The following is a 20,509-nucleotide window of genomic DNA, read 5'->3' as shown; positions in this document are numbered from 1 at the left end:
GCCCGAACTGATATCCTTGCTACACAGAACTCTGAAGGACCCTGGGGTCACATGGGCTCTAATATTTCAGATGCCTTGAGATATATTTAAAATAGGTCACTTTTGATGACCAGATATAACGTCTATGATACTTGGATCAAAGTACACCCAGAAGCTCAGGCCAAATGTATTACCACAGAAATTGTGCTCTGATATCAGTCCAAACATACAGAGGCTTTAATGAAGAGGATCGTCTCTGATACGGGATATATTTAAGTATCTCTCATATACAGAAGAACACAGACTGCGGAGATCCTCAGTGCATTTGAATTGATCCAAAATGTCAAGTGTATATATAATCTCATACTGACTCTTCCTTTTCCTCCCACAAGCAATTTCTCCTCTCGCCCATATAGTCAGTCATTTACTAGCAGCTCCATGTTCCTTCCAAAATAAGCTACCACTACCAAAACAAGACAACAACACCACTGCAGTTTGTGTTTCTGTTCTATTATGCTCAGCGCACACTGCACAGCTTTGGCCAGGGTTTTGTCGTCACAAAATTGGCTGTCTTTTTTGCCAAACCGACATCTATTTGGCACTCTTCACTCAACCACAACACAAAATGTTCATCTCAAATGCAATAGGCCTTTTTGTTGCAGCGGTCTTTTATGTATCTGCTTTAAAAATTCTCTTCTAGGGTACCTGGCCTACCATCGTAAATGCCTACAATTGTTGCTGACCATCAAACAAATGCACAATGTCCACATACACTATGTTACATGTACATCATTGTTAAAAAAATTTGGGTGGTAAGGTATATATATATATATATACAGTACAGACCAAAAGTTTGGAAACATTACTATTTTTAATGTTTTTGAAAGAAGTTTCTTCTGCTCATCAAACCTGCATTTATTTGATCAAAAATACAGAAAAAAACAGTAATATTGTGAAATATTATTACAACTTAAAATAATAGTTTTCTATTTGAATATACTTTAAAAAAATAATTTATTCCTCTGATGCAAAGCTGAATTTTCAGCATCATTACTCCAGCCTTCAGTGTCACATGTAACATCCAGTCTATCACATGATCATTTAGAAATCATTCTTATATTCTGATTTATTATGAGTGTTGGAAACAGTTCTGCTGTCTAATACATTTGATGAATAAAAGGTTAAAAAGAACTGCATTTATTCAAAATAAAAAAAAATTCTAATAATATATATTCTAATAATATATTTTCTTTACTATCACTTTTTATCAATTTAACACATCCTTGCTGAATAAAAGTATTGATTTTATTTAAAAAGAAGAAAGAAAACAATTACTGACCCCAAATTACTGACCAGCAGTGTATATTGTTATTAAAAAAAAATTATATTTTAAAAACATAGCTTCTTCTTTTTTTTTTTTTTTTTTTTTTTACTTTTTATTCATCAAAGTATCCTAAAAAAGTATCACATGTACTGAAAAAATATTAAGCAGCAGAACTGTTTCCAACTTTGATAATGAATCATCATATTAGAATGATTTCTAAAGGATCATGTGATAATGATCCTAAAAATTCAGCTTTGCATCACAGAAATAAATGATAATTTAAAGTATAATAAATGTAAAAACAATTATTTTAAATTGTAATAATATATCACAATATTACATTTTTTCTGTATTTTTGATCAAATAAATGCAGGCTTGATGAGCAGAAGAAACTTCTTTCAAAAACATTAAAAATAGTAATGTTTCCAAACTTTTGGTCTGTACTGTGTATATATATATATATATATATATATATATATATATATATATATATATATGTTATAATTATAATTATAAATATTAGATATTAAATAATAAGCATAAGTTGTTATTTAAAACTTTAAAAAAGCTATAAAACAAAAAATTACAACCTTTAAATACATTTTTTTGAGTCAGTGAAAACATTGGAAGGACAATGTTGAGCCTTTGTGCATAAATAAATACTGCCAGACATCATAGCTGATGCAAACATCTTTTTTCAGTCAAACTAAAGGAGGCCTGAAATAAAATATTCACTTAAACAGAATTACTATCACCTGAATAACATGCAGGTAAATGTGTCTGTCTCTTTTGCTTTTTGTATTACTGACTCAACAGATACACTTGTTCATGCTTTCCTTAAGTGGCCCAGAGGGCCCCTTTGGCTGTTTTGCTTTATCACAGTCTGCTAGAGCGAAAAACTAAAAAACAAACTAATTATTTAAACACGTAAACAGACAGAGCAAAATATCCATTTAACTGCTCCATGTTACGGCAACTACATTTCCCAGCAGATCTCTGCCTCGATGCACTTTCCTGAGTCAACACACGGATGTTGAACAAACAGTTTGACCCACGGAGTGGGAAGAGGGAAGGGAGGGAGAGGAAGAGAAGGGAAGGAAGGAGAAAACAGACAGTAAACTTGCACGGAGTAGCCAACACCTATCACATCAACAAACCGACAGTGTTGTCAAACGCTCGGTTGAGCACTTCAGCGGCGAGTGGCTCCTTTAGAAACACATGACGTGGTGTAGCATCACCTGCACGCAGATACTGTGCCCCAGTGTGGCCCCAGTGTGCCTCCAACACAAAAACACCATCTGTGGCTCCACGCACACACACATGTACACACATTCTCAGCCTAGAAAGCAACAGGTAACTGTCTATCGAGCTTTCAGCATGATGTTAAGGTAGTTTGACACTGAACTGAACATCTGTAAAATCACTTTTTAAGTCACATTAGATCAATTGTACTAACCTTTTTATTAACTGAGCAAGTCAGCATAGGTAGCCCCTGCTGGTAGATGTTGTAATTTCACCCTGTATCTTTCCATATTGAAGATCATTTAAAAGTAGTTGTGTATTCTGACAAAATAACATTTAACAATTAAATTGAAATAATTAATGCGTAGATGTTGACTGTGTGACACTGAAGACTGGAGTAATGATGCTGAAAATTCTTTGCATCACAGGAATAAATTACATTTTAAAATATATTCAAATAGAAAACAGTTGTTTTAAATTATCATAATATTTCACAACATTACAGTTTTATTGTACTGTTGGTCAAATAAATGCAGCCTTTGTGAGCATAAGAGACTTTTTTCTAAGTCATATAAAAAAATCTTACCGACCCCAAACTTTTCAATGGTTGTGTACATTTTCATTTCATTCCATATGATCTGACATTGACATTTCTATCTCAATCTCTATGAACCCCAAGAGCTTTGTGAACCCCAGCTCGGAAATCCTGAATTAAACCATGGAAAATTAAATGAACGTTATAACAAGCCACCTGCCAAACTTCGATCAGTAGCAGAGCAGACTGCTCACAGGAAGCAGCATGCTGTCTCATTTATCATTAGGGGAGAGGAGGCCAGAGATACTTACCATTTGGACTTTCCTCATCAATGGTGACGATAGTGGCAGGTGGACCCGTCCGTGACAACTTACATTCTGTGTCAGAAACATAAAGAGAGAGAAATACAGTCATACTCAAATCTGCCACCATCTTCATCACAACACTTCACTCATATCTGACTCGCATGAGATTACATCTAAATGATGAATACAGGAGTGTTAAATGATTTTATTGGGTGAATAAGTGGAGTCATAGAAAGAGAAGTAAGAAGCAACTCATGATGTGGTAGAGGACCGAAAGCAGTCTTACCCTCATAGTGCCAGTCTGAGGGACGTTAGTGTCAGCAGCAGTGAGAAGAGAAAAGAAAAGAAGAGAAGTAAAGATACATATGAGAAGAAAGACAGCCAGATAGAGGAACAGTACATGGCTGATCGCCATTCAGAATTAAACTGAGAATTCCTTTTAAATTCCAATCCAATTCTTGAATTTGAGCAAACAGAATGCAGAAATAAGGAACCAGAATTAAAATGAAATAAAAAAATATGCATTTCCACATTTTTAAAGTGCCCCATTATGCCATTTTTAAGGTTCCTAATATTGTTTTGAAAGTCTCCTTCAAAAGGTTTACATGCATGCAAGGTCAAAAAACACTTTCTCAAAATATGCATTTAATATCATCTAATTTTTCTAACAATTCTCAAACATTTTGTGCAAAGCAATTCTAAGATTCAGTCTTTCTAAACCCCTTCTTTCCGTGAGCCTAATCTCTGCTGTGATTGGTCAGATGTCCCAATCTTTAGCCCAGTCGAACAGCCCAAGCTGTTTGCGGCCGGCCATCATAGAACATAGACGGGCATTATGCAAATGTGTTACCTCGTGACGTGTAGCTGTAACAGAAGTGTGATGATTGATGATTCGTTTAGGGCTGTTCAGGCTCGATTCTTTCTTTTGGAAGATTTAATCTTTATTTATCGTGCACTTTCATCTTTACAGCTTTGCAAGTTGTTTTACATTCACATACAGCTTCATTACATTCACAGTACACACTGCATGAAAGGCAGTATTCGAATGTGTGTCATTTTTAACATTATATATCTAATAAATATTAAATTATTTAAATAGAAATATACAGTATTTAAAAATGCTGATTAAAAAATTAAAATATTGGAAAATATGGATTAATTACTTTGTCAAAAAATAAATAAATAAATGTCAAACTAGTAAAATCTCTGGTCTCTGTTACTACATTAAGTTTCTTTGAATTGCCATTCAGTAAATTCATCTTCCTGTCATTTCGATTAAGTACCCTAAGAACTGAAAGAGAGCAATTCTGAATGCTACCAACCTTGGTACAGTAGCAGTAATTTTTCACTGACAGACCATGACACAGCAGCCTCACACACAAAAACACACACATCAGAGATGTCACCCACACATCAATTAGCTGCAAGTGTCTGAAGCGAATCACCTTACACACTGAGTCAGGAGGGCAAGAGATGCCAGAGGATATACACACACACAGCAGATAAGGTTCCCCCTTTACCGTATGTTGCCTAACTCTTCTTATGAAACTTGCACCAGCTGGCAGGTGAGAAGCAGGAGATTTTCTTCCCATTATTTATTGATCACCTCAGGCTTTTATCCTGATCAACTAGGGGTGTGTATATTTGAGTCAACAGCGAATCGATTGAATTCACTAGCTTTCAATTCAATAAAAAAGCTATTTTTGTAAAGTCAGTCAGAATGACTTTGATTTCAACTCAGAATAGTGATTCCATACACTGACCTTAAATTATAGGAAGGTTCCAAAAAAAATTGAGTTCTGCATTAAACTGCATATGGTAATCTATCATGATAAAACCCAACAGGTTACAAGCTTGCTATTAGTCAAATATAGGTAAATGTTGTCAAGATTAATGGAAAAGCAGAGAAATTGCAGATGCAGAATCCATTACAGTCATTTGGGCAGACAGTGAAATTCTGTATCATGTTGGTCTATTTCAGTAAACCATGAGGCTTCACTGCACTGCCTGCTCAGGTGAAACACACATACTGACAAAATATATACCTTGTAAAATGAGGGATGCACTGAATATTCTGCAACCAAAATTATTCGGCTGAAAATAGCACGAAACACCGACTGCGAGAGACAGTCTTTGATGAGAAGAGGTGGCTGATGTTTAGGCTACTGTATGCTGATTGAAATCACAAAATTACTTTTAGTAAATAAACTGCAGAATGTTATATTTTCTAATGCACACACTAATTGCATGTATTCTGACAGTGCTGCACGAGCTTGCTGCACCAGGGTTCAAAGTCCAAAGTGAGAGGAAAAACTGCACTGAATTTGTTACTCGTCAATTGCTCAGTAACATTTCTGTAAATATTTTTAAAGGCATGTGACAATGTGACACATGCGACAATATCCTTATCTGTAAATGTCACAAATTCATGCGAGCCTTTCAATTTTTGCATAAAAGCCCTTCCTGACAGTCTGCGTTAAGTGTCATAGATATATACATTAGATGTCGCCTTGGCTACGGCAGTTCATTGGAACGAATGCGTCAATAGAGCCGCCATCTTGGAACAGGGGAGCCCCTACTCTTTAATGCATCAGCGTCAATGTAGGCAAAGAAATAAAATCACCATAAGGCTCAGAACTTGTAAAATTTGCACGACCTACAAACTATTTACTTTATTAAATGTTTAGATTTCCTTTCATTTACATTTTGTTTAGATTTATTTTTCATTTCGGTGGATCCCTTTATAAAATAGCTTCTAGGAAATAAATACATGTAAATATATTCACTCATATGGAGCTATAGGATTTGTAACAGCAGTGCACACAACATTTAAACGTACAGTAAGGGATTTTTGGCCACCAGGGGTCACTCAATCAAAATAATAACATAAGACGTACTTTGATGACGTCGGGAAAGAGCGTAGGCTCATGGGAGTTGTTGGTCATTGGAACACGCGCTCTGTCGCTCCCCACATTCCTCAATCATTTTAACTGAGGCCGGCGACACACTGGATGCGTGGCACAAGCGTCTCAGCTGCGTGGCGTGTCAGTTTTTAATTCGGCTCCCATGTTAATAGGTTAGAGCTTGCAGATTTTTTAACATTAACATTAAAAGGAAAAAACTACGTATTTAAATAAATAAATAAATACCTTAGAACAGCTAAGAAAAATCAGTGAGCTCTGTTAATAATTTCACATGCAAATAGGCAATTCCATACAAGTCTTAAAGGCACAGCACCAAAAAAAAAACCCAGAAAGGCTAAAAATGGTCGTAAAATAATGTATTACGTTTTTGGTGCAATAAACATTCATTAACATTATAAGTGAAAATAATAAAGAAAATAATTGTAAAATACTTGTAATAATAAATATAACCTTGTTAATATAAAACCCATATAGGAATCCAAAACGATTGTCAGCAGGTTGCCATGTACACTTAAAAATAGTTTCCAAAAGGAAGTTTTCACAGTGATGCTATAGAAGAACCATTTTTGGTTCCTTGAAGAACCTTTTAATGAACAGCTCTTAAAAGAACCATTTTCTTAGTGTGAAAAACATTTTAAAATCCTAAAGTAGCTTTTTACACTATAAAGTACCTTTTGTGCAATGCCTGTGGGTTACATAATTAACATTAAATAAATAACTATAAAACTCAAAACAACTCTAAAGCACATTAGATAACTTTAATGTGACCACCACATCCCATTACAATGCTCATTTTGCTCTTTTGTGAAAAAGTGCTCTGCAGGACCTCTTCACTCCTGTTCCTTACAGAGTTAACTCTGAAAGATCTAGCCCACTTCTGCTGCAATTAGAGCACGTGTCTCCATCTGCTGAGGAGAAAAGAGGCTCTGTGGCTCCTTTGATAGACACAAACTCAACAGAGCAACTAGGGCACAGACGCACTTCCACCCAGCATCAAACAGCAGCTAATCTTCTGTAAGCTCTTTTTACTCTAGGAGCTTTTTACACCCCAAATGCTTTAAGTTACCCTCTTAAAGAAAAAAAATCTCTGCTGCCCTGCATTTTAGAGTCTCAGGACAGAGCAGAGGTTTATTAAACAGCGTCAAAAGGGCATTTATTGTTTGAAAACTGCAATACAATGGACATAAATTGAAACCTGAGACTTTGTTTCATATTAAAAGCACCAAAGCACAATGCTTATTGAGATTTATTGGATGGGAAGTGCCCTTCAATGTTCCGTCCATTAACTGAAAACAGGCTAGACTAATCGATTCTTGGGATTTAAGAATCGATATTCCATATAAAGAGAACCAATTAATATTGAGATATCTACATTTTTTACCCAGCCCAACTGTGCATGCGCTCGCGCTCACAGCAGCAAGTAGACAGATCGGCTCAAAATCGGAAAGACGTGAGACTGATCGGCGATCACTGAACAGGGCCGATCATGCAGAACATCGGCCGATTCCGATATCTGGCCGATCGTTCAGTGCATCTCTACAAACAATCAATCAAACAAACCCCTATACTGTCCAGAAGCAAAGATTTATGATTTCAATGTCAATGTGTGTTGTTGTTTGGTGGCTGATGAGTTTCTCCTCCCCTGTTGTCTCAGAAAACATCTCCATCTGGTTCGGTCATCTGTGGCATCTTTCTGATGCTCTGTGTCAATATCTAGAGCTCTCATGTGGTGCTTAAATACTCAGCCAGCAGCTCATCTGCTAGATGCAGGAGACTTCTGGACAGGTCCAATCCAGACATGAGCAGAGTCTGAGCAGCATGTTTACTGCTATCATGGCAACTCACAAAAATATGAAGAGTTATGTTCTTTATGTTTTATCTATATCTTTATGTTTGCAGAAGACCACAAGCATGTTTGTTAATTAAGGTAATACTGTAATTGCGGCAGCTGGACTTTTGCAATACTGTAATGATACAGTATATTTGTGACTAAGGCAAAAGGAGTGAATGTTTCTGCCACATTCTTAAAGGGATAGTTCACCCAAAATTATACATTCTGTCAACATTTACTCATCTTCAATTTGTTCTTAATCTGCATGAATTTCTTTCAGCTGCTGAGCACAAAAGGAGATATTTTGAAGATATGTTGGTAAACAAACAGTTGACAGTATCCAAATATAAACATCCTTCAAAGTATCTTCTTTTGTGTTCAACAGAGGCAAGTAAGTCACACAGGTGGAGTAAATGATGACAACATTTTTATTTTTAGGTGAACTCTTTAAAAGGGATAGTTCACCGTAAAAAAAAATGAGTCACAAAATCCGTCAAAGTCATGTGGAATTTAAACGTTGATTGAGGCTCAGAAATGATTTAAAGGTGAACTCTAATAAAAGTTTCATTCAAATGCTGATTTAAATATTTCTGGGAGCATCCTTTGAGCAGAAAATCCAGCACTCTAATCAAAGCGTGTCTGTCCTGAATAGGGATGGGCATTCGATAAAATTTTCTTAGTCGATCGTCGGGAGAATTAACAATCGACTATCGATTAATCATTAATATTTTTATAATATAATTAATTATTAAATTTTTATAATTGCAACAATTACACTAACTTAATTTATGCTACTTAAAGCATCATGAAAAATATCTAACTTTAGTAACTAGCATACAACTTCTGCACGAGTCTACGGATTTTTGTTGAGAAATATAAGCATGTTGACATGATCTGGGATCAGACACGACCGCAACCTGGTGACCGTCAGTCCAGCAGCCGAAAACACCCGCTCTGAGGGAACTGACGTTGCCGGGATGCACAGGTACATCATTTGAGTCGTGGCCGTGTTGTACTTATACACGGCATCGCAATGTTTGCAGTTAACTATTTCGCTTTTTAAATCAAAATGGATTAGATTAAAAAAAAAATGCATTAGATTAATCGATAACAAATTAATGTGATCGAAGAAATTCTTAACGATCAATTATCGATCGTCGATTAATCATGCCCATCCCTAGTCCTGAAGCAACCTAACATTCATTAAACTATCAAAATCACAAACATCTCGAGTCAACAGACAAGGATCCACTGCGGAAGGAGGAACAAAATTTTCTGTATCTGTCTGCACTTTCCACAAAGACTAACTAATTAACTGTGCTTTTGAACTCAGAGAACAAACAGTTTATAAGGACGACGTGAAGTCTTGATTAGACTCTTTCAAAATCACAGACGGCTAATAATTTTATTACAACTGTAAACAATAAGTAGAAAAATATATTTTTGCTTCCACTGATTGCCTGATGTCTAGCCTTGTACTTCAAATGCCTTTCATTGTATTTATACTTCTATTTTTTTTATAAAGTACAGGTGACACTTGCCACTGGGAGCACCACACTCAACCACATAAATTATAACTAAAGTTTTGAAACTCCCTTCTTCAACTGTTCAGTAAACTCGTGCCACAGGCCATGCCAAACTACAAAACAAAACAAAGTTTTATCTTCTGGTATTACATTTATTTTAAAAGTAATCGCAAAAAAAACAAAACCCTATCAGTCCATATTAAAACTCCTGCTTTCTCCAATTGTTCAGCCTTGCTCAAATAAACAAACAAAAAATAAATAAAAAAATAAAAACAAACAAAAACATAGCAAAGCAAACAAAACAAATTAAAGCAAAGAAAATTGTGGCATTACCTTTATTTTGAAAGTAATTATTAAGTAGGACTGAATTCACATGGCCTGTAATTGTGAGGTTAAAGGCAGGCATGTGAGTATAATGTGATCTCAACTTGTTTCCAACACAACGACTTGATAAACAAACAACACCTAGATCAGACTTCAGGATGAGCCGTCATGACGAGAGGTGACCTCATGCTCATTATAAATTTGTGACACTTCAGGGACATTCTGCAGACAAACACACACACACACACACACACACACACACACACACACACACACACACACACACACACACACACACACAGCAGACTGACAACCACATAACTGAAGAATATGCTCTCAAAAGTCAATCCACAAAGACAAACCATTGAGTAGGAGAGAGGGAGAAGGCAGCACAGAGAGAAAGAGCAAAGGAAAAAGTGAGAAGTATTGAATCATAAAAGCCTCTTTTCTCTCCACTCTTTTTTTCTCTTTTTTTTTTCTTGTGCACTTAATATCCAATTTGGCTGCGGTACAGAGGAAATGTACAGCAAACCGAGACCAACATATGTTCGAGTAAGATCTCTTGACAAAAGCACCGAGCACTTTTCACTCAAACAAAATAACAGCGAAACTAAAGAACCTTGTCTCTGTCTGTAGCAAACATTGACATTGATGGTATGTTAACAAAGATAATGTTTATCTAAAAATTTGCTTCGATATTTTCATAGTTGTGAGCTCCAGGGCGTCAGCGGCAGGTCAGGGCTTATGAACCCGATGAGAGCAGCCTCCCCTTGGCCAGATCTTCTGGAATCTGTCTCTGACTTTGATGTCGCTATAGTAGTTAAACATGAGATATCATTTGTTTTGGGTAATTCTAACAGGCCGTCTTTGGTCTCATTAATCTATTATTTGTTACATAGCAAATAGTTTTTGTTGAGGGCAAAATGTCATCACGTTATATTTTATGGAAATTCAATAATGTAAGCCCTATATCAAAGAGCTGAGCACTGAATTGCCTAACAACTTTTATTATGGCTGTTGTTGTTGTTTATTAAATAATATTTTATATGAATAGTAATGTATCAAAATAGTATTTATTATTATTGAGAAACGGTGTGCTTGTGTTTGGGATGATGATTTTAGTTGCATTGTTCCATCATTAGATGGTGACAAGAGAAAAAATACTTTTATGTTGAAAGAGCTTGAAACAGGGTTGTAAACAAGGAAGTTATTTTTACTTTCAACAACAGCTTGTGAGATGCAGCCAACAAATTCACTGAGCAGCGCTGTCATCAGTAATCAATAATCAGTCTATATATACTGTAATTATATGTATATTTTAGTTTGCAAAAATATTTTTAATTGCCCATAATTAAAGTTCATAATATCAAGTAGACATAGTTCAATTTAAGCAAACTTGTACTAGTGTGAGGTTAAACTTTACAGGAGTTTATTTTCTTACATGGCCAAAAGCAGCCATAGTCCAATAGTCACAACACATTTCCCATGGAAAGTGTCCAACTTCCTTTTCCTTGGGTCATTTTTCCAGGGAATCCCAGTGTCCTCTAATACACCTTTCTACCTAATCTGCTGAGAGCCCATCTCTGAAATCTTTATAGCTGAAACCTTTTATCACCGACTCAGGAAATTGGAACATTTCCCTGAAACAGTTATCAAGTGCATCCACTGGCATAAAAGGCGACACAACCTGCAGCTCCTCTAACATCAGTTGAGCAAAACATCACCCAAGATGTGCAAGGACTGCAAACTCTTCTACAGTCAGTCAACACTTCCCATAATCAGACCAAGAGGATATTCCAGCCATTATCAGTATACATCTAACAGATCAATGCTTCTCAATAACTTGGGGGGGATCTCATGCAATGTCATGATTGCTTCCCAAAACTAATCCTGTAAGTGACTTTAGGGAAATTCTTCTAGACCCTGAGAAATAAAAGTAAAAACAAATGAGTCGATAGATAACTCATAACTATAACTTGAATAGTGTTAGCACCTCACAAAATGTATCTATTTATGTTTCTTGAGAAACATGTCATCATTTATTCACCCTCAAATTGTTCTAAACCTGTGAGTTTTTTCTTCTGTTGAACACAAAGGAAGGTATTTTGAAAAATGTTGGCAACCAAACTGGGAGCCACTGACATTTATAGTATTGTTGTTGCATATTATGGAAGTCAGTGGCTTCTGCCAATTCTTTGGTTACAAATATTTTTCAAAACAATTTCATTTGCGCTCAACATAAGATAGAAACTCCTACAGGTCTGGAAGAAATTGAGGGTAAGTAAATGATGACAAAATGGTGATTTTTGGATGAACTAACCCTATACAATTGAACTTAAGTTATTTGTTATGAATAACATTTAAATTGTGTTGCCTCCTTCAATTCTAAAAATAAAGTACTGGTGAAAATTTTTTATTAAAAATATGATGTTGGTTATTATTTAAAGTATTATTTAATTTGCAAATTATTTAATTCACAGGACAATCCAAATATAGGCATTACTTTATGGTTATTTAATATATTAACCTTTGTTACATGGTTATTATTTTAACTAAAGCCAAAACTAAAATAAAATTAAAATATTAAAAAACAGTAAAAATCTTAAATTTATATTAATTTAGCTATTGTTTAGCTAGACAGAGTGTCATAATTTCAATTAGTGTATCTTAAAGTTCTAAAAAAACAAATAAAATGAAAAAGAGCTTGTGACGAGTGGGGCGAGGCCGAGAGACGTGGGAACAGGAGCGAGGCCGGTGGAGTGATTGGGAAATGAGCGACACCTGCACGGCCCGCCGGTCTCGAGTCCCACGGAGGAGATTATGAAGGTTTAATCCGTTACAGAGCTATACAGACATTATGACAAAAACACAAAACAAAATTACTAACACTTTATGAAAATAACATATAAAATATAAAAAACTATAAGAGTATCTTGATACTTAGAGTATATCTTTATGATAATACTTCATAAAATATCATTTATCATAAAATAAAAATGGTTTGTTGAATTTTCACAAAAAATAACCATATTTGTGATATAAAATTACTCACACTGTACCATGAAATAAGATTTTTTTTTGGCATAACACCATACTCTCCAGCTAGAAGACAAAATCAATCACAGACAACACTTCTGAAGGGAGAGAGAGGATGTTTCTGAGAAATAAAAAATAAATAGATCAACAGACAAAGTAAAAATGAAGAGCCAGAGATCACAAAGCTCGATGCAACCCCAGCTCCTAGCGTGCATTGAGACACAGCATCAAAGACAGATAGGTACAGCAGAATGACAAAAGTGGAGACGTAGGTGATAAACAGATAAGAGCGACTATAATAATAAAACCACACCAATATAACACCAAGTGTAAAAGAGAGAAGGAGATGGGCACAACAAGAGACAAACAGAAGGAGGGAAAAACTGATTTGATACACTCTCTTCACAGATGATGGGAGATTGGACCTCGAAAAGGGCTCTCTGGTCACTGTGGTGATAAGAGGACATGCAGGGTTTTGTTAGTGAGCGACTGAATGTGACCAAACTAATTTCACCTCCAACACCCAAGAAAACCATTACTCTGCTTATTTTACAGCACAACCACACCGACACATCTGTAAGACTTGTATGCTTCTGTTGAGTTATTATGTGTATCTGAGCTCTATAGAAAGAATTTAGGTTATTTGGCAGAGCAAAGAACTGACTTGCCTGAATTCAACTGGCAATTGTTTTGTAGTGGCACACAATATTAGAAAGCTCTAGCTACTGAAGATATCAAACAGACTAAGAAACCATGAATTTCTTTCTGTTGAGCTTGAATGAATAGCAAAATCTGCCAAATAAACTGACACTTGTCATTCATTTTCAAAACCGTTCTGTCTGCCTCCATCATGCTCTTTTTTTTTAAGGTGTTAGTTTTTTTTGTACTTTATTTATACTAATCTTCAGCAAGGATGCATTCATTTATATAAATATATATATATATATATATATATATAGATATATTTATAAAATGTTTCCTAAACAGCTAATCAGCATATTAGAATGATTTCTGAAGGATCATGTGACACTGACTGAAGACTGGAGTAATGATGCTGAATATTTTGCCTTGCATCACAGTAATAAATTACATTTTAAAACAAATTCAATTATGAAAAAGTTACTTTAAATTGTAATAATATTTCAGTAATTTTACTGTTAGACTGTTACTGTTACACTGGCATAAAAAAATCTCTGTATGGACTTAAGGCTAACAAAATAACTTTTTCTTTTATTCATATTTTAATTTTATTAGTTGGCTTTGATATTGCCATCAGACTGTGAATAAAAAGCAAATAAAATTCACAGATTTTGTTTAGATGTTTCTAACGATTGGGGAAAATGAATTGGGTAGAATAGTCATTCAGTAGTAAAGTACTGGACTTATTCACACTGCAACGCACCATACACATCAGGTGTAGATACAGTGTTAGTAGGCCATATACAGCGGGCAGCTTGCAGCATTGAATAGATCCTTTCCAGGAGCAGCTCAGTGTAATTACATTCCGTGTATTTTTTAAATAACAGCCCGCCGTTTTATTCTGATGGCATGAGACTTGAGAAACATTTCCTTCTACCTCTCAATTAGACAGAGAAGACTGACTCTACTCTCAAAGTGCACCAACAGGCTGACTTTAATGTTTCACCTAGCAGCAGATATCCAGCAGAGTTTAATTACAGTGACAGGATGAAATAGGTGGAGTTGATATCCAGCTCATCTTTTTAGATGGAGACCCAGATTTCTCTATCTACTTTTAAATGTTACATACATACTCTGAGACATGTTCAAAGTACAAATAAACAAAAAGAAAGAAATATAGGCACACAACAGCTGAAAGACAGCCGACATGGACAGGAGCCAAAGAAAGTGGATCCGTTACAATCTCTATTGAACTATCAATCTCTATGAAGTCATCTACCTTCTAAAAAGTGTCTGCTTTGATGCCGTAGCTTGCAAAAATAAAAGCTACTCATTATATCAAGTAGTTCAACTATCAAAGTTCCCTTTTGAAAAATTATCTAGCTACTGTACATTATAAACTACAAACAAACAAACAGCACGTCAAAATTAAATAAATGACTAAATGAATGAATAAATGTAAATGTGGCTGACACATAATTTTGCCACACTAATGCTGTGTTTTAGAGCACAAAGCAGTAAATCAAAAAAGTTAAAAACTGTCAGACTTATAAGGAAATCTTGAATGCCTCATAATTTCCTTTTATTCATCTATATTTACCTTATTTGTTTTATTTTTAATGCTTTCACATCCTTTGTTTACTTCCATCTGACCTTTGTTAGGCGTATCTTGTCTGCAACATGTAATTGCCAACATTAGTATGTTGCACTGATTTAAAAATAAATAATAATAAGATGACAGATCCTTTTTCCTTTCTATGATGCATCAGAGCAATTGGCAGGGCTTTTTGTGCACAAGTCCCACATTGTTGCTTCTCAGAAAAACTGCCCTTTCTTGGAACTCCAGCATTTTTGAAGGAGGTGAAAATGGTGCATGACACTTGTGGTGAAACCTGTTTACAAATCAAATGTAAGGGCCTCAAAGGAATAGCTCTCCAAAAAAATAACATTTGCTGAAAATGTACTCACTCTCAGGCAATCCAAGATGTAGATGAGCTTATTTCTTCAGGAACATATTTGGAGAAATGTAGCATTACATCACTTGTTAACCAATGGATTCTCTCCAGTGAATGGGTGCCATCAGAATGAGAGTTCAAAAAGCTGATAAAAACATCACAATAATCCACAAATAATCAACAAGCCTTCAGTCCATCAATTAATGTGCTATGAAGTGAAAAGCTACGGGTTTGTAAGAAACAAATCCATCATTAAAGGTGTAGTAAGCAATTGTTTGTTTGTTTGGGTATTGACCAGTGGTGGTTTCTCCATTAGGGTGATTGGGCGACGCACCACCAAAGGAAAGGGAGGGATTTTTTCTCTTTTACATTCAACCAGCTGTACGCTAGCTTTCACTATTCTAGACTGTTTGTGCTGCCTCTAAATATTCCAATCAGCGTCGAGTCACGTTCTGTGTAGTACCGCCCCTTTTTGGGCGATTTCTGTCAGACTGAGAATCACCCCGAGTGCTCTCATAGACTTCCATTCAAAGATAATTTTTTTTCGAACTGCAGGCACTGCAATGCACTCTCAATGAGTTCATGAGTTCTCAATGAGGGAGGGCTAGCCCTAACGTGCTTTCGTCATCGTTCGTAACTTTAACTTGTGCAACGACTGGTGGGAACAGTGACATCCAATAATATTGAAAAACTATTTTGAATTTTAACAACAAGAAAAAAAAAAAAAAAAAAACACAGAGATGGGGACAGCTATGCCTTTGTCAGCTGAACTTGATCGACATCACTGCGAACGTTACCGCAGCGCAGATTAATTCTATCGTGTCATTGAAAGAAATACCATTCATTCATCATAGCAATAAGGATAAATTTGTAATTAAAGAATTAGGACAACCAAGACGAAATTTAAACATCAAACAAGTATCTACAACGGGTGGGAAGTAATATAAACGAGGATTTTCGAGCACATGGTATGAGCGGAGAAAAAGGCTAATAGGCTGGGAAGTAGCTGTTCAATCGCGAGAGCATGACGGACATCGCATGGACAACTACAGGTGTCACCGCCATGCATCATCTCTCAGAGAAGGTGAAAAAATACGAAAAAGAGCAAAGATTCATATGGATAGTAGGGAGCAGTGTAATATAAGTGAGTAATTTAAGTAAGCAGTGTAATGTAAGTGAGAAATGTGATATAAGGGGCAGCTGTGGTCTAATGATTAGAGTGTTGGACTAGTTACCCGAAGGTTGCCGGTTTGAGTCTCGGTGTCGGCAGGAGTTGTAAGTGGGGGGAATGAATGAACAGCACTCTCTTCCACCCTCAATACCCATGGCTGAAGTGCCCTTGAGCAAGGCACTGAACCCCCAGTTGCTCCCCGGGCGCAGGATCTATAGCTGCCCACTGCTCCGGGTGTGTGTTCACTTCTCACTGCTGTGTGTGTGCATTTGGATGGGTTAAATGCAGAGCACCAATTCCCAGTATGTGTTACCATACTTGGCAAAATGTCACGACTTTCTTTTAGATGAGCAGTGTAATATAAGTGAGTTGTGTAAACAGTGTTTTTTGTGACTTTTTAAAAGTACAATAATTATGTGAATTATTTCTTATTAAACTGAAATCGAAAGTAAAAGTTGTTTTTTTGAAAAACCACGTCCTGGCGTCAGTCTTCATTTGCTGCTGTTAACACGCATATAGAAACATAAGGAGATATGAGAGACATATGGCCATAGGGAGAATAAGAGATTGATTCCTAATGTCAGTTTATTTTAAATTAATACTATAGTAGTTCAGTTCCCTTTACATCTTTAACAAGCCGTTAATTTATCAATTGAATGGGTGACCTTTCCTCATTAATCGAGCAAACATTTGCCACCCCCGAGAGAACTGGCAGGATCCGCCACTGGTATTGACTATTTTTAACAGTGTTTCTCAGAAATCACTTATTGTACCTTCAGGCCATTTTAACCATCTCTTCAGGCCAAAATATGAGTCATTAATCCTTTGTTATGCTTCCTCCCTGTTGTCCTCTCACATCAAAATCCCCACCCATATTTACTTAGAACTGTTTTTGCTTGTAAATGGTGCTTGATCTGTGCATATTTCTCTTCTGATACAGACAAGATCACTTTTTTGCTAGAGAAAGGAATGTGTTAAATGGAGGATTCATATTTTAGCCAGGATCAGCTACTAAAAGTAAAAAATCCTAATGCAACCCTCTACATTGCGAATAAATCCTGGCATATGTGACTAAATATTACTCTGGTTGACTAAATAATGTCTATAGTCAGCCAATGGCTAATAAAATATTAAATTTTACTCACCAGTGTGTGTATTAGAGGGTAATTACAAGTTTAGCATAGATCATTTTCACTCTCTGAACACTCTGACTGAGCATTTCAGAGTCAGAGTTTCACTCTCCATCTAGCGATCTGTACTATTTTAAATTCAGCTCAATTAGATGTGCAGCGCTGTTTTTGATGCACCGTAAACTCTAGTATGAAGGCGACGACTGGCTTTGCATCGCTTTGCTGATAGCGCTGTGTTTCTCCAACATGCAGAGAGAGAGAGCGAGAGACTTACATACCACACTGAATCGATACGCTACATAAACAATATTCTTTGTTTTATTTTCTTGTCAAAATATCAAAGCTCATTTAGAATTATTCAGCTTTTAAGAACAAGCAGAATATGGGCAGAACTAATGCGCAAATGGCAATCTCATTGGTTGTTACTCATTATTACCGTCCATGTTTTGATTTCAGCAAATCAGTTATTGCGAATGCAGACAGCATGAATTAATATTCATGAACCCAGCTACTCATCAATCCTTAGTGAGTTGTATATGTTAGAATAGCAGTAGAATTAATAGTAGTAATAGTAATAGTAATAGTAATAATAGTATTATCTTTTAATAATAATTACTATTATAAGAGGAGACAAAACCAATAAAACACATTACAAACGAGGCATTTGTTGCATCCAGTGGGGACATAATTACTGATTATAATGACTTATACTGTCTTTTTACTAATTGCGCTGCCTATTGTGCCACTTAATCATAAAACCATGTCTGCATTTGTGATCGAAGAAACGACAAACAAAAACTTCACAAAAAGTGGCGTGGTTGACTCTTAACTTTTATAAAGAATATCTCTTTGTATTTGAGACTTTAGTCTTTGCAACTTTACAGATCTTCTTTATGAACTTAGAGCTTTTAAAACAAAACAAAAAAAATAGAAATTTAAATTGCATCATATGACCACTTTAACATAATATGATGCTTGATTGACTGATTAAGAAGCTAAGATTTAAGTAACTGTGCCATTTTGCAAAGATAAGCTGATTTGGTGGAATCAATTTCATTTCAATCATTTCATCAGCTTTTTGGACTCTCATTCTGGCGGCACCCATTCACTACAGAGAATCCATTTGTGAGCAAGTGATATAATGTAAATTTCTCCAAATCTGTTATAACGAAGAAACAAACTCAGAGGGTGAGTACCTTTTCAGCAAATGTTTTTGGGTGAACTATCCCTTTGAGAAACACAACAAATACATAGCTCACATGAATAGAGTAAAGTTTTTAGATTTTTTATCAGATTGAATGTCTTTTTATTCCATTTTGCCATCTTGAATTAGATTTTTCATTTGAGTTCATCTAGGATTGTCAGGTTTTGAACCAAGTTTGAAATTTGAATACGGTGGATCACAAATAATCTTAAGCCAATTAATAGATATCATGCACAGCTGTACACATCTATATTAATGAGACAAGATGCGACATTGCTTGACAACCACAAACAACATTCAGTTCTGCTATGTGTATACCAGACACACAAGACAACACGCCAAATCTAAAAAACTCCCATTAAAATTAATGAAGCCCGCAACACTGGAAACCCCGTTTGCTACAGTTTTCAGACTGTTGTAAGAAATTGCATCATGGATATTCTGTGGTACAAAGAGTATGGCAGATTTTCACACGTTATACTCATTTTTACCACCCAGCCCTGCACATAACATCCTCACTGCACTCTTCAAATCATACAAAAATCCATAACAATAAACGCTGCTTGAACAGACAAGGATATCTGAAAATGTCAACTCTAGACACCCACCAATCTGTTATCCTCAACCACTAATCTGAACAGTCTGACAATAGCCACAATTTATTTGCCTCTACTTCCACTCAGCCTCGTGGTTTTGAGATTTTTATTACGGATGTCAGTTTGTCTTTGGCAGATATGACGGTATAATTCATACATCATCAGACGCTCAGTTTGGAGAGCTGTATCTGGCTGCTTCGGTAATGAAGGTGTGCAGAGAAGACGCAGAGATGCAGGGACGCTGCCACACAGAGATAGAGATACAGTTATCTCCCTGACTTTGCTCAGAGCATAAAAGCTTGGCTGTAACATCCCATTTCTCAACTCCAGCAATGAAATCGAAAGTTATGCTCTGGAAAAAAGGTGCAAGGTTTATTTTCCAAAAGTGGTAAATAAAATCTCTTGTGTTAGTGACAGGAAATGAATGATGGACAGAACTTTGAGTCTCACCCTCTGTGTTTTGAGCCGAAATTTGGGTGATGATAACAAGCAAGCTAATCGCCAACCTCAGACAGCCCGATCGCCACCAGCGCCTCCTCATCTTCAATTACTGCCTACTGCCAACCCACCTGCAGAAAAACAAAGAGATGGTTTTATTTCTAGTCCAAAACACCAATATATCATTGTTAACTGTGTAGCACTTGACAGCCTAACAAAAGTATTACAGAACACTTAAAACTTCAACTTTTTGTTGAAACGGGGGAGCACGGGCCCAGCCCTTGACAAACAGCTTATCAGAATTCTTTTCCCGAGTCCGACTGGAGCCTGTGTCTTTTTTCTCTCTCTTC

At 36.0% G+C, this 20,509-nt stretch overlaps 1 protein-coding gene across 1 annotated transcript in view; it reads right to left on the bottom strand.

The window, feature by feature from the left end:
• The window catches only part of LOC132110460 (protocadherin-15-like), a 197,213-nt gene that overhangs the window by 144,013 nt on the left and 32,691 nt on the right, over positions 1-20,509 (bottom strand). Inside the window, exons 2-4 of the mRNA XM_059517084.1 lie at positions 20,172-20,290; positions 3,672-3,686; positions 3,392-3,457 (exon numbers count right to left, since the gene is read on the bottom strand). Of these exons, the coding sequence (XP_059373067.1) occupies positions 3,392-3,457; positions 3,672-3,686; positions 20,172-20,262 (172 nt within the window). The 5' untranslated portion in view covers positions 20,263-20,290. The remainder of the gene's footprint in view (positions 1-3,391; positions 3,458-3,671; positions 3,687-20,171; positions 20,291-20,509) is intronic.

Source organism: Carassius carassius, chromosome 30 (assembly GCF_963082965.1).
Source record: "Carassius carassius chromosome 30, fCarCar2.1, whole genome shotgun sequence".
NCBI classification, from domain to species: domain Eukaryota; kingdom Metazoa; phylum Chordata; class Actinopteri; order Cypriniformes; family Cyprinidae; genus Carassius; species Carassius carassius.
This window is presented reverse-complemented; position numbering and strand designations above follow the sequence as displayed.